Source organism: Strongylocentrotus purpuratus, unplaced genomic scaffold (assembly GCF_000002235.5).
Source record: "Strongylocentrotus purpuratus isolate Spur 01 unplaced genomic scaffold, Spur_5.0 spur5_scaffold_5, whole genome shotgun sequence".
In the NCBI taxonomy this organism is placed as follows: domain Eukaryota; kingdom Metazoa; phylum Echinodermata; class Echinoidea; order Camarodonta; family Strongylocentrotidae; genus Strongylocentrotus; species Strongylocentrotus purpuratus.
Window position 1 is genome coordinate 14739666 of NW_022145611.1, and position 23315 is coordinate 14762980.

At 36.6% G+C, this 23315-nt stretch overlaps 1 protein-coding gene across 1 annotated transcript; it reads right to left on the reverse strand.

Annotated features, from left to right (window-relative positions):
• Positions 1-1759: 1759 nt before the first annotated feature.
• On the reverse strand, positions 1760-19712 carry LOC115929645 (CCAAT/enhancer-binding protein zeta-like). The gene is made up of 24 exons (XM_030999270.1): positions 19592-19712; positions 18156-18286; positions 17587-18022; positions 16998-17109; positions 16381-16637; positions 15523-15648; positions 14859-14948; positions 14475-14559; positions 13594-13678; positions 12914-13010; positions 12004-12088; positions 11379-11490; positions 10831-10972; positions 9904-10032; positions 9470-9647; positions 8893-8975; positions 8348-8501; positions 7728-7860; positions 7111-7328; positions 6562-6613; positions 5028-5227; positions 4306-4415; positions 3776-3854; positions 1760-3215 (listed from the first exon to the last, which is right to left on the reverse strand). The coding sequence occupies exons 1-24, from the start codon at positions 19652-19654 to the stop codon at positions 3079-3081; spliced, it is 3294 nt and encodes a 1097-aa protein (XP_030855130.1). The 5' UTR covers positions 19655-19712; the 3' UTR covers positions 1760-3078.
• Between the last annotated feature and the right edge of the window lie 3603 nt (positions 19713-23315).

Genomic DNA, 23315 nt, shown 5'->3' on the forward strand with positions numbered 1-23315 from the left:
AGATCCGCGCCTGCCCCCTCCCCCCAAAAGAAATAATAATAATAATAATAATAATAATAATAATAATAATAATAATAAATGAAATAAATACATAGAAATAGAATAAAATAAAATTACAAGTTTAAAAAAAAAGATAAGATTTAAAAAAATGGTCCCCGGATTTTTTTTTTGGGGGGGTTGCAACCCCCCCAACCCCCCTCTAGATCCGCTTCTGGCGGGTATGTGGATTTTCCCAAAGACCAGTTGCAGTGGGATTTTCAGTGTTCACTTTGTGTGTTCATTAATGTACAGTAATGAGGAGGCAAGTTGGCTCAGTCAGTAAAGCGTCTGCCTGTCGAACCAAAGATCCCGGGTTCGACTCCCACCAAGGCGGATGACTGAAGCCTGCGTTGTGTGTTAACGTGCCCTTTCCCTTGTTCATAGACGCAGACTATGTTAAGTGGAAAACACTCCGTCCCTTGGATAGGACGTTAAATGGAGGCCCCGTGTACAGGAGAGTCACCACTCTTGCACTATTTGTATAAGAGTAGGGGGAAACCCCGGTGTAATGGTCCACCTGCACACCCCAATCAGGCAGAGTATACGGCATCTGCAAGAATCTTCAGTATTGAAGGAGGCAAATTATCTTGAAGAAGAAGAATGTACAATGGTTCATTAAACTGTAAGTGGAGAAGCTGGTATGACTTGGTATTACAGTATGCAACATGATTTAACCGCCCATCGTCGAAAATACAAATATAGGATAACACAAAATGGTATATACAGTACAGTACTGAATAACTAACAAATATTTTCCTCATATTAATTTTTTTCTTTCTCAGTATTGAAAGCAAACCACAAATGAATTGTATCCCCCATCAAACATCAAAGGGATGGCATTTTTTCCCTGCTCTTGAAACCTGCCTCTCTGCTTGGACAGTATGTACATTAATTACACCAAAGTGCCTTCATTAAAATAATTCAAGTTATGCTGATTGTTTGAAAAATTTGCATGTTACAATTATCATTTTCAGAGAACTTGTGCTTATACAACTGTACATAGACCGTAGTTTATAAGTGGTAAGAGGTGCAAACCAATTGAATCGTTCTAATAAACACTAAAGAAATGCTTATTTTCAAGTAGAATGGGTAACGGTAGTCTATGGGATATAATAACATAAGCTCTTATACTACTTTGTATAGTTATTGTACTCGCTCTCGCTTATAAATGGTGTCTATATAGGTGTATGTTTTGTTAATTACACAAAAAGGTAAAATGCTTATGCAATATGACAACGAAATATACTCGTCTACAGTGTGAATATGAGATGTAAGAATTACATAAATCCAGTATTGAAGATGAACATGGAAGAAAAAAACAAAACACTGGGAAGAAGAGGAAAAAAAGGCAAACTTAAATGTTATTTTCGTCCTCTTAGTTGGTAGCATTGATTTTATTTCAATGCTGCTCAGTCCAAACCAACATCAAGGACATTTGATATGACAGCTGCGACGGAAACTTGATAACTTGAAAATGTTTAGATAATCATAAATGGACAAATATAATTTGTTGCCAATTTCAAGGCCATTTTCCACTTAAAATGTTTCTCATGAACTATTTCATGCAGTATGAGTGGACACTATTGCTGGTATATGAATATTTTTATAACTACATGTACGAAGAAAAACACACTTGTAAGTAAATACATAAATTCACAAAATGTGGAACTTCATTTTTAGATTTTCTTGTCCATTGGAGTTCAAATGGTCATTTTAAAAAAAATTATGAAGTAAGTAAATGTACTAACAAAATCATAATTATCAATGTTTTAATTAGATTCATGAAAAGCTTAACATGTAACCATGCTTGAAAATGTTAAGTACACGTGGTAGAATTATAGCTTCCAATTCGAATGCGAAATGTATTGAATATTAATCATTATAAATTATTGTACGTGTTCATATATATATAATGAAATTCGACAACAATAAAAATCATTCCAAACTGTTAAGTCTTTGTTCAAATGTATTTATTTTTATCTCAATGTATTGTATATACACAAGTACATGATTTTAAAAAGTCTTTGATATTCTTATCTGAAAGTTTTACAATGTACAGGAAAATCTCAGTAAAGTTCTTGCATTCTACAGTGATCTTATTTTTTGCCCGGCACGATCCTTTTGACTTTATTTTAAAAAATCACCCTGTGACTACAATTTCAAAATCATATAAATTTCAAAAACTTGCAATCTTTCATAGCAAATGCAAATTAAATACACACGCACATACTAGGGTGCATGCCCCATTGTCTTGTTTTAAAATGTAGCCTATATTAGAAATATCAAATTTCTGGATCATTTCATATGTGATTTAAACTTAACCATTTGAGAGGTTACTGTCACTGGCATTTCGTCAGAAATATCCAACTTAAGGATTTTTCATTTATCATTACAGTGGCACCTCATTACAAAGAGCTTTAACAAACGATTACAATGTGATCTTGCTGGTCCCAGCTCTTTTTAATTTTTTTTTTCTTCCCCTTGATATAACAAGGTACATGTAATTTCCATTGTCCCAAAGGTTTCGTTAAAACGAGGTTCCACTGTATTATTATTATTTTTTTTTAGGGAGGGGGGTCATGAATACCTTCAAGAAGGGGAGGGGAATGGCAAAGTCATGACTTGTTTATGTTGTGTGCTAAGGATATATATATACATGTAGGTTCGGTCAGATATGAAGACGAATCCTATGACATAATCAAAATCAACATTGATTTAAAACGGCACATTGAATCATCTGTCATATTTAATGCAGGGTCGTGAATTTCAGGAAGCTTGATGAATGATACACCTAGCAGACCAGTGTAGGAAATTTTTTGTATTATCACAAAAGCTCGCATTATATTTTCTCAGGGGAATGTAAGATGTCAAAGCAGCAGTTCTTATATTTCCTTCTTGTTTCACCAGAACTGTTCTTATCATAAATATTTTAGAGCTCCTGTTTTAGCTTTCTAGAGCTAAATCTCCATCCACCGTCTCAGACCTCTCTTCCTTTCTTCCGCTTCCAACATCTCCTCCTCCTCCAAGCCGTCCATCTTTTCATCTCTTTTTACCCCTTCCCCTGAAGCCCTTGGCCTTGGGTCCTTTCTGCAGCTTCTTGGCCCTGACCTTGGTCCTGGCATCCACTCCTCTCACCCATCGATCACGATCCATCTCCCATCGGAGCTGCTTCATGTCTGAAAACACAAACATAGGCAAAGATTCAATCAATAGCTTTTTTTGCAAATGCGCTTTCATTTCTTCCTTTTCATTTCACGTCATGTAGGAACTTTAGCACTCTGTAAATATTTTAAGATTATAAATTGTAGGTATTTATCAAATTTAAAATATGTATACAATGCATTTAATCAAGGTAGTATTATCATTCCTTCCTTCTATGTGTTACCTTTCATAGTTTTAATTTGATTATATTTCTCTATGGGGGGGGGGGGAGGGATAAAGCGCTTGATAAAGAAGTAAGATGAAATCTTCTTGCTATCCTTTGCATTAAAGGACAATGTAATATACATGTAATGTCTCCCATTCGACTTCTGGCATTCATCTGTTTATTTACTCAAAAAATGTAAAATCCTGATAAGACCATTGACTAATGGCTCTTAGGTTATCACTACCATCAGTCAACAGCCATATTAAAAGATGAAAAGAGTGGATAAACGTCATATGTCGTATGGGCCAGAGTACATGGAATCAAACAAAACATGAATCCAAATGCATAAATGTAATGAGCTAAACAAACCTGCTTTGTCTTTGTTGGCAAGTGCATTGAGTCCGACATCAAACTTAGATCCAACATTTTCATCAATCATGCTGGAAATCTGCAGCAAAAAGAAAAGAAGTACATTTCAAATGGTATCAAAGACTTTACTAGTAATACGAACAAGGGTACTTTATTTAGTCATTTGGAAAAGTTGATTCTACTTTCATTCATATATCTGTTTTAAAATAAAAGTTTAAAAATTGTTATGAAATTGGAAACCAAAGCAAATGAGTTTCTAGATTTATAAGTACTTTTTGATTGAGCAGGAATATTCCATATTCCACATTCCATGAGTGGGTAGATGAATATTGACACTAGGAGCAAATTTCTGATACACATCCAAATAGTATTTAGAACAAGATGGAGTCTCACATACTTTACACATTATAGTAAAATTTAAAAAACATGATTTCACACGACGGCACGTTCATCTTCTGTTTGACTATCCTTTCAGGATACCTATTTTTGGGGGCCTTTAAATCTCTTCAGACAGATATAACCGATCTTACCTGTTCAGTAACATCACCAAGTTCTTGTGTGTTCTTCCGTTGTTTCTTGGCACTCTTCTTGTCCTGCTTTTGTTTCCTCTTGCTTGTTTTGACTGGTGAAAGTTCCTCTTCTTTTTGTCCAAATATTGATGAAAGAGATGAAAAAGAAAACAACAACATTAATATTGAAAATACATGTGGTCATACATAAAAAATAGTCCATCAAATTTACCCTTATCTCAGTACTATGTAGAACATTTGCCCTCCCCAAAAAAGGGTTGAGCATTCACTTGCCTTACATAAGTACAATATGGTGAATTTGCAAGACCAATTACTGCATCGTTTCTTCTACATTACCATACTTTTTCAAGATAAGAATGCCACTGTTGTACTTTGGCAAGTCCAAGGTTATTTGTCCCATAGGTTACTGATGTTTGACATAATCATGAAATTTAGAAGTTAATCAGATGATTCTGTCACGCTGATACCCCTACTAGAGCTCGGATCAGATGAAATGACGAAGCAATTAGCACTTTTAATGTTAATTTTTGTCTTATTTCTTGTAAGTTACGACCAAAGATCTTGTACATGACCATTTATGAACCCCTATCCCACCATGCACCTTATGACTTTTTCCATGACTGAATAATATTTGTATTCACTACTAATCATTCCACGAATGACCAATCAATCGATTGACTGACCGAATGACCGAATCTGCTGACCTATCTATCTTCTCTTACCTTCATCAGACATGTCAAAGGCTTCCTCATCCAACCCATCCACGTCTGCACTCTCTCCTATCTCCTCCTCCTCATCATCATCACTTTCCATTCCAACATCATCTTCCTCATCATCATCCTCGTCATCATCATCGGAGGAAGAATCATCTTCCTCTGCTTTCCTCTTCTTAGACTTCTTGGAGGGCTTCTTCTGGAATTCTCTGAAAAATGGTAGAGCAAATATGATTAGACATTGACAGTAATGAATTATAGACTAGATGGAACTTCGACTGCGCGCAGTCGAAATGATGCCTCCGTCATAGAGCAATTTACAAACCAAAACAGAAGAAATTTTTCAAATTCAAGTTCAATTGTAATCCATTAACAGGTTCTCAGAATATTGTGATTACAAGCAATTTCTCATATACATATATGACCCTTTGATCTTTGACCTCATGACCCTAACATCTACTCTGTTCATTGGCTCTGCAAGATGTCCCGAGTTAAATAGTAATCCATCTGTCAGTTCTAATGAGAATGTGTTCACAAGCTATTTTTGCATACATAATGAGCCCATGACCTTTGACCTTTGACCTCATGACCAAAGAATCTACTCAGTTCATTGGCTCTGCAAGATGCATACATGATCTAAGTTTGGCAGGAATCCATCAATCTGTTCTAATGATAATGCGATCACAAGCTATTTTTGCATACATAATGAGCCACATGACCTTTGACCTTGACCTCATGACCCCAAAATCTAATCAGTTCATCGGCTTCGCAAGTAACATACATGACCTAAGTTTGGCAGGAATCCTTCAATCGGGTCTTGAGATAACGCGATCACGAGCAGTTTTTGCATACATAATGAGCCCTGTGACCGTTGACCTTTGACCTCGTGACCCCAAAATCTAATCAGTTCATCGGCTCTGCAAGATACATACATGACTAAAGTTTGGCAGGAATCCATCAATCGGTTCTTCAGATAACGCGATCACGAGAACGGGACGTACGGACGGACGGACAACCAGAAAACATAATGCCTCCGGCTACTTCGTAACGGAGGCATAAAAATTACACACAGCATGAATACATTTCCTTACTCGTAACTGAAAGGATTCTTTAAGTAAACTTCTAGAAATACTGAAAGAAGTTCATTTAGTCTTTTCCCTGACAATTTCCTTGACTGGAGTCCTTTTGATATCACATACATGCACATTAAATTACTTATGAAAGACTTCAATCTTTTATCTACAGCAGGGCCTCGTCTTACAAAGAGTTGCAATTGGACCAAATCAATCTCAAGTCCTCTACTCAATCACAAGTTTGCAGTCTCCTATCTCTTATGTACATAGTTGCGATTCATATCGACTCTTTTTAAGACAGGGCCCAGGACTGAAATAAACATCTATATAAGTTGAATCTTTTCCATTCCCTTCACATAAAGAACATATTATCAAGAGTATACGATGTGAATGAATTTGATTAGTGTCTTGAAGATCAAAGCATACAAATCCACATATGAATTATAGAGGACTAACATCCCTCCACTTACCGAGCAAAATCAATGTCATCCTCCTCATCCTCTTGACCACCCTCAATCTCATCTAGAAAGTGAAATAAAGATATGCAAGTATTTATTTTCAAATTTTATTTCCAGAAGCATCAACTTCAAAAGGTAAATGTACTCTTAGCATACCATAACTTGAAATCAAGGAAACACAGTCTGAAGAAAGTTATGAATGGTGATATGTAAAGGAGGCAAGAAAAAAAAAGGGAAAATACACCACTGTTACGATGAAATATTTGAAAATTGATTAAACTTTCCATAAAAAGGTAAAATTGGTAAAAGTGAAAAATACATATGATTCCAACCTATTTTGGAATTAAAATATGGATTACAACATTGCCCTGAATATATTATGAGTTCCTGACTTCAATGATTAGAATCATATATATGACTGCCTTTTCTTCTATTGTAAAAATAAAAGAACTGTAAGTTATTACATCATTAATATACAGGAAATAATTTTTACACTCATCTGTACTTCCTACAAAATTTCCTCTATGGCATCATGAAAATGGAATCCTTAATGATACATACCAAGTATCCTGTCAAATTCGTCATCATCCACGCTAGAAGCATCACTGTCGATTTCATCTGGCGCCTCCATGTTGGCATTGCTTGTTATCTTCTCATCGAAATCTTCTTCTTCATCTTCATCATCTGACTTTCCATCTTCGTTGTCCTGGCTATCTGCCTTCTTGTCCTTCTTACTGTCTTTAGATTTCTTATCCTTTAGATCTTTCTGAGAAAAGAATCTACAAAAAAGAAATACAAAATGAACATGTTTCTGGTTTTTTTTTTAATTTAAAAGGTTATACTTTAAGCGAATATGGCAGATTGAATGAAATACAAGACATGATAATGCTTCTTTTTATAGCACTCTAATGCACTTTAAAGCCCCACTGCACTATTTATAGCTACTTGCGCCCTCTATATCGCAAAAAATGCCTAATCAGTGCCCATTGGTCCCCCATTGTCCTCTTTTTCTTATGTTTATTGAGAGCTGATTTGATGAGATAACACCTGTCAGTGACCATGTAGGGAAGTCTAATCCCTCCTGGCCAAACTAGTGCAGATAGGCTTTCATATAATCATTTACACATCAGCATTATCATATTTCATTTTAAGCTGATATAGTTACACCAAAGACATACCTGTGGAAGAACATTTCATCAATGGGAACACTCTCCTCTGTCATGCTTGTGAAGTTCTTGCTGTTGACTGGCATACTCCTGATAGCTGGGGGTTTATACGATCTAGACTTGGGCTGCATCACAGATTCTTTTCCTGTATTAGACAAACAGAAAGCAATACAATCATCACGATGACTTCTCGCATAGCATTTATTTTGCCACCCAGAGAAGATTCAGGTACTCCAATATTCATAAGAGTAATATTAGATTCTTGACTGAAGGTATCATGGTCTAGATGATACGTCATTGGACAGTGGATCACAAGGTTCGCATCTCGAGGTCCTGCTGAGGCTCTAATGTCCTTTGGCAAGACATTAATCTACATTTGCCACACTCCACCAAGGTGAGATAAATCGGTACCAGCAATCTGAATGGTAATTGTGTGTATATGAAGATTCCTCTCTCATATGAGTTTAAAATAAAACAAACATCAAACATTCAATAAGATCAAACTGAGAAAGCAATAATATTTAACAAATTTTAGACATTTTCAAAACATTTTTTTAATGAGGATATTGCGTTAAGAGCCAAAAAATGAAATTAACAGCTCTTCCAAAGAGAGACTCTACCGTGCCACTCACCAATTTGTTTCTGCTTGGGGTTCTTGTAGACAAACCTGTCTAGAAAGCGACCTGGTGTGAAGTCCTGTAGAGGGTTGCCTGTGTAGAAGACAAGGGATCCTGCTAGGAGCTGAGATGCAAACAGGGATACTGATGGATGGAAGTGATTCGACAGCTGAAAAAAAATAAGGAAAATAAGTCAAAAACCCCTTTATTAAACATTTTTAAGACAAGCAATTTTGTTATGAATGTCATTTGAGATAATACTGCAAGAACATCAGTAGTGTTTGCCTTTACTCTACATTTTCTAGTTTTCAAACCATAATAATGATTGGGTTAATGTCTTAATATTTTAGTGAAGTTTTCAAAACCTCCTCAAAGGAAGTGATAAGATTTAGGCACTAAACTACTCAAAATTGGATTAAATTGGATGAATAAACAAAATACCAATGGATAGAATGTAATAATAACTCTTTAATATGCTCTTCACATGCGTATCAGAAACCATATATCCTTTTTAAATTGGCAAGTTTTGCACAAATGTCAAACAGACTTCTTGCTCTCACCACTTTGAGTTCCCACATGACAGCGTTATCCACATGACTGTGAAGAGGATTCCTGGCTAGCGGGTCATAACCAGAAGGTACACCTAATAGAAACAGAAAGAACGAAAAGATGTAACTTCACACTTAAACCTTTCCCAAAGAAGTTAGAAAATTGCAAGGAATTAAACAAAATATATATTACCATTAAATTTATTTTAAGTGCTTATCTGTAAAGAAGAAAGAGAGAGAGAGAGAGAAAGAGAGAGAGAGTGAGAGAGAGAGAGAGAGAGAGAGAGAGAGAGAGATAACATTTATCAATATAGCAATACATTCTCATCTACATGTATTCATCTCCAACTTATTTCTTGCTCCCAACTTTGCAAATGCCAATTTTATAACTATTTTTCCATCATTATGTGCCTGAATTGAAACAGTTTTAAAAATCACAGATATATCCAAACAACAAGAATTTTTTTTTTCTCAGCAAGAATCTTATAAAACTATACATAACATCATTACTGCAAGAATAAAAATTGCACGGAATACTCCACTCCAAATTTTAGAGAACTACAATTCCTTTTCACAAGTATTTCCTTACCTTCCTTCCCACCGGGCCTGACTGGTCTATGCACCCAGGATGCTTTGTCCTTGCTGCTGGGTTTGGGTTTCTCAGGATGTGATGTTGTTTTGCCCTTAGCATCAGCCTCTCCTTCTTTGTCCTCATCATCATCTTCTTCTTCTTGTACATCCATGAAATTTTCATCTTCATCATCATCCTGGTCAATGATGACATAGGAATTATAAAACAAAATTATACAAAATTCAAGGAGAAATTCTCATATTCGGTCACTACTGTATACTCAACAATATGGGAAGACACACCTAGTGATATCCACTATATGATTATTCCAATCTAAACTGTTCTGACGAGCTTGGAATTTACAGTTCTTATGAAACCTGTTATCTTGCTAACAAAGGTTTCTAATCAAATATAAGAGATATAACGCAAACATCTTGAGAAAGTAAACTTACATCATTCCATGAGTTGACCTTTCCTAAGGATGGTTTGGCCTTGATGAGTTCAGAGACCAGGACTAGGACTGCAGCTATGAAGGGAGACTGCTGCCAGCTACACACTTGCAGAAGACGTTTCACAAAGGCCTGGTCAAAGATTTTTTGATATTTATTTTATTTCCAGGCAAGATGATAACAATAGAAAACATCACAGGGTTCACAAAATGATTTAACATTAACAGTATGATATTTAGCACCAGCTAATGCCTGGGGATCACCTAGAAGAATTACAAAAATTTGTCAAGAGGCTCTCCACATTGGCTGGTGCATACATAAAACAACATATAAAGATAAGGTAAACATATACATGAATGTGTAACTAAAATTAACCCTCATATTAAAAGACGAAAAAAATAAAGCTGTTTACCATTTGACTGTTATAACCAACAAAGACAGCATTGTTGTTTCAATCGGTAGATGATCAATTTTTATTTACTCCAAGTGCTGAGAAAGCAATAATGTTCTTGTAAGCTACGTGTAGCCCAATAGAGTAACACAACTCAATGAAGAGAAGGGATATCATAAGTGGGAGGTTCAAGATTCAAATCCGAAGTCAATACGCTAATGCCCCTTCATTTTAAGGCTAACTCCTTACCAACAAGTCATTTGTACAGCAATAAATGTCAGAGTTCCTCCTCATTGCTTATCTAAAAAGGAAATATTTGCTTTCTTAGCAGTCAGGTTAAAGAGTCATGATAAATCAAAACAGCTTTGAATCTGGATTGCAAACGATTCCAATAAACAAAGGCTTCAGCGCATTGACTTGGTCTCAAATCTAGTTAACCACCTTATGAAGACCATTGCTCTATCAAAACCTGTCAGACCATAAGAAAGTAATATGCAATGCGTATTTCAAAGACATTGAAGCAAATGACCTTGACTGACCTTGACCCTGTTGATGACATCATCGCTCTTGAGTGTTTGGTAGAGAAGGTTGAGGAACATGGCGTGACGGGGAGACGAGGAGAGATGGGGATCCAGGAGCTTACGATACAAGGCTGAGTAGAACCGATCCATGGTCGATTGCCTGAATAATTCAATCACAACAAAACAGATACATGTCAAAGGTCATTCTCTGCAGAAGAACAAGAAGAAGTAGACTACTGTTTTTAGGGCAGGGTTGACAGTTTTAGTGACCTCAATTGAGTTCAGCAATATGGTCCCATGAAGACGTAAACAAGGCAGGCACCATTTGCCAATCTGGTGCTTTTTAACACAAAAACTGCAGATAATGTATAGTTTGTCACTTTTTTCTTCAAATCTCTTTTCTCATCCTTTCCAATTTAGAAAACAAAACCTTTGAAAAGTTTGGGGGAAAATGGTAGCTATTCAAATATCACTTTAATACACCAAAGATTTGTAAACGATAAGACAAGCATCCTCAGGATTGTCTGCGGACATTTTCAACACTACATTACAGGGTAGCTACTGACCTCTTGTCTAAGACCTGTTTGATCAATAGAAGAGCTTGGATGCTGGTGTTGAAGGTCGTCTGATGAACGACCTTGAGAAGGGTGTCTAGCTGCTCATGAACCTTCTCATCTTCTGCAAAGTATCAACAAAAACAAACAAAATATTTACTAATAATCAAATAATGTAAGAATATGAAGTATACCGGTACCCCTGTCACATACACATATCTGTTATTCAAATACATACATTAGACCTTCATCTGTGTCAGCTTTCCACAGAAAAAAATAGGAACACAGTCTTTACTTTTACACAAAATTTTTCAAAAAAAGAGACAGATCTGTTCGTTATGTCTTTGTGAATGCCATATAATAAGAAATCAGGAAATGATTGCTTAGATAACATCATTAATAAGTGATACTTATGTGCATGTGAAGAAGAAAAAATTTGACTAAATTAGAGGCATTATATAAAGTATTGGATTTGCAGGAGTGAAATAGTTCAACTCTTACATAATAACTATATAGAGGATATACAGATGGTTTCAAATACATAAATAAGAAAGCAATTTTGATATACATAAACTGAGTGGAAATACAAATAATGGTGTAGATTCAAATCTGTTTGTAGTTGTGTCTTTGCACTGACCTTTAGAATAAGGGAATGCTCGATGTACTCCAGTGATAACTGCTGATAACATCTTGTTATCAATCTTCTTCTGTTTGGTGCAAGCCTGTCAAAGAAACAACAAGATATACCCATTCAGTCTTTGGACATTTAAAGACGAGGGGTGGAAATGAATGGAAAAAGTACAGGATGGAGTAGACTGATAGAGATACATGGGTAGAAGGGAGTGGCAGATATTTGGTGAAAGGACCTCAAAGGGGAACCATTGTAAACAGGAAAAACTAGAGAAGATCTCTATAGAGTAGATTAAACACAGGTTGTTACAACAAATCGTCCTTGTTTTCACGAAGTGACAGTAGTGAGGAAAATCGTAACGCAAAGTGAATGCAATTTTTTTTCACTACCGTCACTTCGTGAAAACAGCGACGAAATAGTATCCACTTCAATACCTCGTACCCCTAAATTTAAAGATCAATAAACTACAAATCAATGTATTAAGAATTAGTTAATGTAATTTGAATGTTCACATGATGTAACAATATAACACTATACATGTCCAATCTAGCTACATGTAGAGTGATTTTCATTCACTGGCCCGTGAACAAATTATGGTTGCCCCTGTCAAGCAGGCAAGTGGGCTTGTAGAGCACTGTCAATGTAATAGGAATCTTTTTTTATTTTTTGTTGAGGGGGGGGGGGGGGCTGGTTTAGTTTGTTGGTTTAAATCACCTTAATGCTAAGAAAGCATGTGTATGCTTGTAAGTAAGCAACCACGGGACCGATGGCTTTCGGTCTTCTCCGAGAGACTTGGTAATGAGATTTAAGGCCTTATCAAAAGGGACACATCAACTTGGGTTTTGAACACTGGACCACTGCTCTACCACTAAGCCACTGTTCTTTTCTTCAAATATTAGACCTGTGATTTAATTACCTTGAAGAATGAGAGGTAGACAATGATGAGTTGGGTTGCAAGCTGATCCTCTTCTGGATGCAGAACAAGCTGATTTAAGAAGCACACGGCATAATACCTGCAGGGAAACACAATACATTGGTGGTTATACTCTCACAGTATGGTGAACATTCATCCACTGAAAATTTTCCATCTTCTTTTTGCCAAAAATGAAATTTTTCAATCTTCTTTGTTTCCTTGTCATGGAAGTCCTGAATTGCCCTTAGAATAATATTGATCCCTGTTTGTTCCCAAAAGGGGCTTTAAGGCAAATTTGGGAAAAATTCAAAAATCCATCACCTTTTCAAATCTTCTTGGTTTCCTCGTCATAAAAGTCCCAAATTGCCTCAAAATTATATTGATCTCTCAATTGTTTTTCTTTAGGTTCACAGGGTCCATTTTGAACAGTATACAAATATCATTGATCATCTCCCCATATTTTCAGAGGTTTGTCTGACTTACTGACAACAATTGTACCTATTCTGACAATTGAGAAACAATAACATGCAATGGGTAAATAAGTCTCTAACTGTGAAGGCTGAAGGAAGAAGTTTTTCTTTGATTTTAAATGCCTTTTAGAAATAGAGTATTAAAGACAGTATTGTTTGAGCAGTTTAAAACATGTCCTACTACATTTGGAGACAATTTTGCTGCATACTCACTGTGCTTTTGTGTTGATGTTTGGTCTGAAGAGCAACTCTTCTATAGCTTGGACAACAACGATCTTCATCATGGAGTGAACATCAACTAAAAGGGACAAAAGATAACAAGAAATGAGATTAAAAATTGAAAAATTGTCAATGATTGGAAGCAATAGAAAAGATATTAAAGGTAAAGACCAGTATTGGAAACGCTCCAATTTCAAAAAATGAAATGGAAGTTCTTATTACCAATCATGTGAAAGAATATGTTTTGAATAATACATGATGATAAAAATTTTACCGGGAAATCGCCTACTAATTGATATATTTGGTAAATTAGATTATCTATTGGCGTGTGAGAGATAAAAACACACATGTCGCGCACGTGTGCGTAGTCCCATATACATCTTTCTGTGTACAGTGCTTGCAACTTTATGAAGACTGGGCCAAATTTCTTATCATTTTGATGATTCCAGAACCTTGCAGTACATCTATGCTAGATGATCAACCTTTTCTGATCGATTTCACAATGCAATCGCATGACCATAACTGGTCTTTATCTTTAAGCAGAACAGCTAAATATTATACCACATACACAAACATCACACAAATTTAGTCTCTGTAATGACAGAACTTGTTGATTTCTGTCATTTGTCAGATTTTCAACATTTAATTGGAAAAATATCAAGAAACACAATTAGTTGGCTGTGATTGCTATTTTTTAAATTTCTAAAATTGGGAAATAAGAAAATATGTGAAAAGGAAAACATGAGGCCACAAGCACAAAATAAAAAAAAGTTGCAATTAAACCCAACTTGAAACTATCTGAAAAACAAAACAAAACAAAACAAAACATACAATGAATAAATAAATCTTCCAGCAATAGACCAGTAGCCCCTTACCTAGCTTCTGCAGCCAGTGAACAGCTTTAGCAGCAACCTTGTAATCAGGGTCTCCAACCTTGTTCACTATCAACCTCAGTAACCTCTGAAAGATATCAATAAGAAAACATCTCATGAATCACCACACGTAAGTGAGGCAAGGTAATATCATTACCTGATATTCGATATTGATCATATTCTAACTCTTACACATTACACACATTCTTTTGTGCCATGAACTTTTGCTTTGAAAGATGGCACACAGGTAATTCACATGACTGAGGTAAAAATAAAAATATGATACACATCCAAAATGAATTTTCTGTATTGCCGTGGAATCAGATTTCAGTTTAATTAAAATTTGTGACAACATGAAAAATAAGAAATTATACTAATTGTTCTCACCTTCTCTTCTTCTGGTCTGTTTACTATTAACTCATAGCAACAAGATAGAGCCTTAGCCTTGATGGCACTCACTGTATCCTGAAGCATTTTCTGTGGGAATGTAAAAGACATAAAGACAAATCATTAACAGATAAAAAATAAACAAACAAGAGTAAAATACAGAAAGAAAGGGTGAAGAAAATACACTGAGGAATGAGAAAGCAGAGTAAAAGTTAACAATGGATACAATGCTTTAAATACCTATAATATAAGCAATTTTAGCACAAATTCTAATACTTCAGAAATCATACGTGTTATCCGGGTAGAAACCTGTATAATGTGATATAGCGAGCTGAAGTTGAAAGCATCATAAACAACTTTCTCTTGCCTGAAAGCACCCTTAATAAAAAGATTTTACTAACATCAATCATTCCAAAGTTTCAGCTCTTTCAAATACATTTTTATTCTTTTGATGGCACTCTACTATTTCTTTAATATATTTTTTAACAGAATACATTAAAAGAAAGTATATTTTTCCAATGGAATAAGAAAAGAGAATAAAGATCTAAATATCACATCTAAATGAATATAGTTGCTCTAATTGGGACATAATCATAAATTAAAATATCACATAATTAATTTCTTTGTATGAGCACAGTTTCTCATTTTATAAGAAACAACATACCTCTATCATGTCCAGGAGAGATCCATATTTCTGTTTAAGTTGATCCTCAAAGAACCACAATAAGACCTGTTTGTCACGGCTTAGTCGATTCTTGCTGCACCTCTTCTCCAGATCTTCAAATGAATGCTGCCAAACATAACAGAAAAAACATGATTAAAGCTGGTATAGGGTCAACTCTCATGATTAAAGCTGGTATAGGGTCAACTCTCATCAGGATAAACCATTCACCAGTAAACACTTGTCTTTTTACATTTAAACTTTAGTCCAACTTTGACATGTTCTTATGGACTTTTCTTATAGGCTCAAAGGAGAAAATGTTTCCAGTCGCCATTCTCCTATGAAGTTTAGAGCATTTCAAAATGAGATTGAATAAAATTCAACTTTTTAAAGATATGTTATAATGACACAAAATAATTTACCCCCCCCCCCCCCCCCCCCCCCCCCCCAGTTTCAGACATGGTCAACTGCAAAATGTTTAATAAAAAACAGTCTGAGGCTACATGAAAGCAATTAATATCTTTTTAACACAACAAAGCTCCATATAAAGAATCCTTGTACAAACAATTTCTTGTCATGTATACAACATGTAAAATAGTGTGAAAATTGTACACCACCATGCACATGATGCATTTCTCTCCCAAATAGGTTTCTTCATACAGCTTTAATTTATTTGATTAGTGAAAAGGCTTTTTTTTCATCCAGGATGATGACGGAATAGTAAAAAAGGAGGAAATTTACTAAATTGCATCAAAAGGTGATATTTCAAGCAAAATTGCATTATGATAGAGCCAGACAGAACAAGTAGATACTCCCACCATGATGTATGGAATGACAAGCGGGCATCAATGTGCATCTTACCTGTGCAAATGTCGTCAACCTTCTGTTGCTAGGCAACAACTCTTCCAGGAAGAGCCTCTTGGCCGCATCCAGCCCTATGAGGGCCTCCCTGCGTCCCTTCTTCTTCACCATGGCCAGCAGGGCATCTAGGCTGAGGGGAGTGTGGATGGGGGCTCCCTGGACCTCCAGGGTCAGAGCGGCTACCTTGTCTGAGAGTGCCCCTGACTTGGCAACGGTCTGCATCCACCTGCTCTGGGAACCGGAATCACTGCTTTTCTCTGTTTATTGGAAGAGAAGATGAGAATGAACTAAAACCATCAGAAATTTGGCTGTTGTTTATGATGTTAACCCTACCAATCCACCTCAGCATTTTAGCCTCCATATATTCATGAAATAAAGATGAACTGCTAGCTTCTATGACTTTAAGAGCTTGAGTCTAAGCATAATTTGGTACCAAATTAATTCAAAATTTAACCAATACTTGCTGCACAGTCTTTAACATCACTGTGCTGGATTAACAACATAACCCTGACCTTTGAAGAGTTACTAATAAATATCCTGAAACTATTCATTTCACTTCAACTAAAATCATTATCAAGACACAGAGTTCTAAGGAATAGATATCAATAGACACTCACTGGCAGCATGGAGTTCTACTTCCTGGTCATAGAGCTTGGTAGCATATTCCATGTAAGATGAGACGACTCCTTCTGATGATACTGCTGGACTGCCGGTTGCTTTCACTCCATCCTGAAACAGAAAAAAAGAATTCAATGAAATTTGTTCTTTTTTTTTTGTAAATTTCATAGTTGCAAAGCTATGAAACCACATACCATAACATAACATATGGACTTTATTTACATTGCATCACGTTCAGGTATTTTTGTGAACACATGATGATAAAAGCTGTCTGACAAAAAAATTGTAAACTTTCTTCATTGTTATTAGATGAATCATGAATGTATCTTGTTTGGTATGCAATGATAGACTCCTCACCCTAGTTTGTTAAAACGAACATAAATCTATATTCATACCTTTTTTTACAAAATTAACAAGCATTTCTTATTATCTATGGGTTGTCAATGAACTTAGTCTTACAATGGTTTCAAGAAACTGGCCTCTGTAAACTGAGTAATATTATAATAAACAGGAGTTCATTTTCACTATTTGTGAGAATACTAGAAAGTTTGCTATACAGTTTAGTTTCGATAAATAGGGATATTTCACCTGAATTGAATGCCATTTGGTCCCAGTGGGAAGCAAAATTGAAGATGTCTTTGGAACTTCCAGGCTCAAAGCTCCTTTGATCTTCTCATTTTTAATTTGCTTTTCTACTTGAGCAGGCTTTTCAGTCCTTTCTTTTATTGGAGTCTTTGCAGCACCACTTGGAGGATTTTTGTCTTTATTTTGATTTCCACCATCCTTTTGTTTTTCGTTGTTTTTCTTCTTTTGGTTCTTTTTGCTAGTAGCAGGTGTACCAGGTGTAGAATTGTCCTTCTTTTGAGGTTTGTCCTCTTTTGGTTTGTCATCTCTTTGAATTTTGTCTTTCTTCTGAGTTTTATCCTGAAGTTGCTTCTTGTTCTTCTGTCCTGCAGTCTGTCCTGCAGTCTTATCTTGCTTTTGGACAGGCTTCTCCTTTGGCTTCTTTGCGATATCTTTGAACCTGCCAAAACAAAATAAAAAGAGTGGTAAAATAACAAGCCCATGTTGAAGAAAAAAATCTTGCTTTATGTAAAATTATAATAATAAAAGCTCCCACATAATCAAACGGTTGATTTTACACCATCATAACCTACCTGTCAAGCTTCAGTTTTTTGATGACATCACTGATCTCTGATGCAGGGATGTCTTCCCCATCTCCAAGGCCAGCAGTCTCGATTTCTCCTCCATCGTCATGGATACCGCTCACTAGACCAGATAATTCCTCCTGCACAGATGAGAACATAAAAGACTATTACTCACACATTTAGCAATAACAGATCTTTTACTGAGCTGAGCGAATAACGTTCCTATTTTTTGTATTTCAACATATTAACTTTTGTCATAGAGAAGAAATTACAACAAATACTTTCAAGTTTTGTCTGCTCTATCTATGACGTGCTTAGTCAGGTTAAAAACTTAAATCTCTTATCAATAACCAATTCCTTGAAAGATTGAGTTATGCTTGATACTACTTCACTAGGCGCTAGTTCAGAATCATATCCAGACTTTGACCCGTAACTCCGGCGTGGAGTTACCCTACTAAAACATACCCAAAATCAAAAAAATGTTCATCAATGTTTAAATGATGGTCATGATTTAAAATTTGTTATGTTTCTTACCTGTTTCGTGTCATCTTTCTTTTTCTTTTCAGAGTATTTTTGGGGAAAATAATCATATTAGTATACACTTTCTCACAGGTTTCACGGCAAACCGCTGCACAATACAAGTTTAGGCCTATACAGATGAATGGGCTGTGGGCAGACGCACGCCTGGGTGAAGTAATATCTTCACGTGCACGTGCGCCCGCCCGCAACCCATTGTGCAGCCGTTTGCCATGAAACCTGTGAGAAAGTCTATAACAATATCAATGTTTTCTGAAAAATACTCCCCCCAAAATAAGAAAGTTGACACGAAAAAGTTAAAGAAACATTACAAATTTTATATCATGACCATCATTTGAACATTTGATGAATATTTACTTGATTTTGGGTAGACTATGTTTTAGTCGGAGTTACGGGTCAAATTCTGGATATGATTCATAACTACCGTATAGCGCCCTTCGCTATTCAGCTGTGATTGTGACTGAACATGATGAAATTCACTAGCAAAGAACATAAATAAATAAGAAATTTCACTCCAATCACAAGCACAATGCAATGCAAATTGCAATCAGTTTTTGTAGTAAAAAATATATTCATGTTTTCATGATCTAGAAAATATTAAGTACTAACATCAAACATAAATTTTAAAGTGTGAATTTATACCAACATAATTCCGTAATTTAGATCTACAGTTCTACACCAATGTTTTGTGCGAGTTAAATTTGTTTTGGTTTTGGCTTTTGCCGTCTTCATTGCATTGTGTGCGTGCGCGTGTCAGAACGTCATATTTCCTGCGACAAGACACACGTTTGAATATGTGGGACAACACAAAATTATCTCAAAGCAAGCCGCATAATTAATGACTAAATACAAGCTAAATGAAACTAAGAATAATATTCATCCTATTATAAGGTAATAATGGTACGTACATCATCATTTCGGTCGACAGGAGACTTGGTTTTCTGTGCCTTTATCTTCTTTTTAGTCTTCATTTCTGCTTAAACTTATTTAACACGTGAAGCACATGCAGCTGACGTCACTAGATTATTACTTATTATTCATTTATGCAAATAATCCCGAAAGTTTTCCGGGGGTCGGGAGGGGGGGGGGGGGGGGGGGGGGGCATCGACTTCTAGTAGTAGTTTACAAACTTGAGTTCTGATACCTAATCTTGAGCTCTGGTATATAATGGGAATCGTATGTCGAGAGAACATGGCTATAATTAATTCTGGACTGTTTATCCTGCAGTAGATTGATGGTTTGAACCAGTAAAATGAAGAGAGAAAAAATCTTGCTGGAAATCATCTTCGATAAAAACCACAAATCTCACTCAACATAATGACCTGTGGTAATTAGCACATGCAAGGTGTCGGACCAAGCCAGTTCACGGTTGCAGTCTGAGCATGAGCAGATAAAGGTCATTGCAGAACTATGGATACGTGCTCATTTTTGAAAGTTATGTAACATTATTCATTCATGCACATTCAGTGCACTCCATGGTAGTGGTACACAGTTGGAAGTATTCTTTAAAAAGGGGAAATAAAGGTAATTTATATAGCACCTCCGTCGCTGTGGAAGTGATTATTTCAAAATGTACCTCTTCATGTTTTGAAGATCTTTGGATTTTCGAGGTCATTGAGGTGCTAACCGTGAACTGGTCTACATGAATTCCTTATCTTTATGCTCATTCCTCAGCCCATACATTTTCTACCCAAATCGAATGGCACATGTCATTTATTTGTAGTCTTGAACATTCAGTGTAAGTTTTCTTGGATTCTGTGAGAGTTTGTTTTCTATCATTATCAGATCTCGATCAGGCCAATAAATCAAAATCGAACTACACTGAGGTTCCAAGACTACACATTAAAAAAAAAAAGATGATCTTGACAAACAACCGTTTGCAATTTCTAACCAAAAAGACATTTACAATTTGTTAACCTTATATCTCTTCCATTATATTTATTTGTATATAAAGCACCGAAATATGATAATCCATTGAAAAAAAAAGTCTTTCTGTTTTTTTTTCTCCTTTTGCTTGTCTTTTTTTAGAGTCCTCAAAATGTGGACCCCCCCCCCCCAAAAAAAAAGGGCCCGTTAGGGACCAGAAGGTAGAGCCCCTGGATACTGAGTATTAGCAATTCAGAAACCTTCAAGATAGCTAAAACACTCTTGAAGACAATTCATTTTTATACACCATAGGGTTGTCTTGGGACTTTGGGAGCCACTTCTATTTTGACTGATAGGAGTGGCCTATACTTTATAGGCCCCTGGTGGGTTGCGGGGGCAGCGCCTCTGGATGATTTTCTATTTTAGCAGTTCAGAACCTTCAAGATAGTTGCTGTGAGCTATACAGTAGCGCACGCAGGATTTTTTCAGGGGGGGGGGTTAAAATTTGGAAAATCGCGCCAAAAAATTCTCAACGACTCAGCCAGCCGCTGAATAAGCGGGGGGAGGGCAACAAAAAGAAGGAAAAAAGAAGGGGGGAAAAAAAAGGGGGGGGGGGGGAGAAGGAAAAAAAAGAAGGAAAATAAAAAGAAGGAAAAAAAAAACATTCACAGTTGACTCTGATCTCTCCGTGTACACTCTCTCCTCCCTTTCGTCCGCCCCCCCCCCCCCCCCCCCCCCCGCTTTCTCTCACTCTGAGTCTCTATTTTCGCCTTTACCCTATCTCTCTTTTATCTGTCTTTGTATCGTCCATCGAGATAAGTATCTTTGAAAAAAACAAATGCTTACACAAATCATTTTAGTTTAATGGGTAGCTTTATTTCAATGAATGCTATAATAAATTATTGTTCTAAAATGTGTTTATTTCCAGATTACTTCCGACGACGTAGATGCAGTTTCTTAGCAACCCATCGCTTGACACACCTCCATCTACTGGGCCGTTGGAGTTTAGTGATTTGACTTTGGATGGTATCGAGGCTAGGGCGATGGTCAGGATTATCAGCCATGCACTGGGCTCCTAGCTTGGACAGTTCTCGAACTGCGGGAGAACGGTGACCTGCAGAAAGAAAGAATTAGAAAATAGAAAAGAAAAGAGGCGTTACAATATAGCTTGCCACTGTTTTTATACTTCTTATACTGTATTATGAATATAATTTAGGTATAAACAGGGCTACAGGTCAAAGCTTGATGTGCTTGCAGCCCCCACGATGCAACGCCGCATCGTGATCTTATTTTTAGAAAAAAGAACTGAGAAGAAATTTATTCAGACTGAGCAGCTTTCTTTCAAAAGATTATAATACATGCATATTCATTTTTCATAAACCTATCTCGTTTTATGAAAAAGATAACTAATTACGAGCTTACACTAAGTATGAAATTTAGATTTACCTCCAAATATCTCTCCCATATCGGAGAGGATACGGCCGACTGAAAACACATCTGAAGCAATGGATGTTGGCTGCTCATCCAAAACAACCTCAGGTGCTATATAGTCTGCCTCTCCTCCATGTACATACGCCATTTTGAGTTCTTTGGCAACTCCGACCATTTTCGCTGGGGCGGTGATCGTACTTGCCATCCCGAAGTCGATGATGACGGCGTTGTATCGCTTGCCACGTTTTTCCAGGAGTACGTTATCGTTCTTGAGGTCATTATGGAGAAGTCCGTGATCATGAAACTCCATCATGCCCTTGACGATGTCCTCTGCGATCTTGAAAACGTTGCACATCGACAGCGATGGCGGTTCGTGGAGAGGGTAGCCAGTCCCCGTTTTCTTACACCCCACGAACTCGACGGCCTGGCAGAGTTCGTTGCCGAGATCAAGGGTACCCCAGAACTTGGGAAAGTAAGGACTGCCTGACAACAACTGTTGGATCATTGCCTCCTTTGTTGTTCTGGTCCTGGTTGCCTTGAGTCCTTCAACCATTTCACCAGGCGAGGCGAAGTCGTCTGACCATGACGGCTCTTTGATGGCAAGAGGAACGCCTGTGGAACGATGACGTGCTATCACAACCCGACCATAGCTGCCCCTTCCAATTTCTTTGAGCGTAATGATGCTCTGTAAAGAGAAAAAAGAATATTGAAATTTGAAGCAAGTTACTTATGATTAAATATAAGTCGGCACCAAATTACATGTATTTGTCTTCTGTTCTACAACATCGCTGAGAAGGGATGAAATATCTTTTCCAAACTTCTCTTAGCTTACAACTTCTGAGGGATTCTTTTAATGCGGACTTAAAAACTGACTAAGTCCATCCGATGTTTCAGTGGTTATAATCGTGTCTTGCTAAGAAACTTCCCCTCCTCTCCATCTCTCTCTTTCTCTCTCTCCCCCTCTCTCTCTCTCTCTCACTCTCCCTCTGTCTCTCTTTCAGTGGATCATGAATACATTTTCTATTTCAAAAAAAGAACTTTGACTTCCATACCTTTACAGTCCATCCCATGTCAAAGGTCACGAGGTCATCGAGTATGAGAGTCTGACATGAGACTTTAGGTTTCAGCATGTGGATGACCTCTTCATCAACACTCTTGTTCTGTTGGGCCGATATCTCTGGTTCAAGAGTATAACTGTTTTGAGAAAAGAGACAAGAAATAGTAAACTACGAAGTAATAAATAAATGCCACCCAAATTAAAAAGTTTCTCTGTTAAGTGCATGACCATCGAATTCCTTAATTTCATGTAAAATGTATTGAGATCTTCTCAGTGAC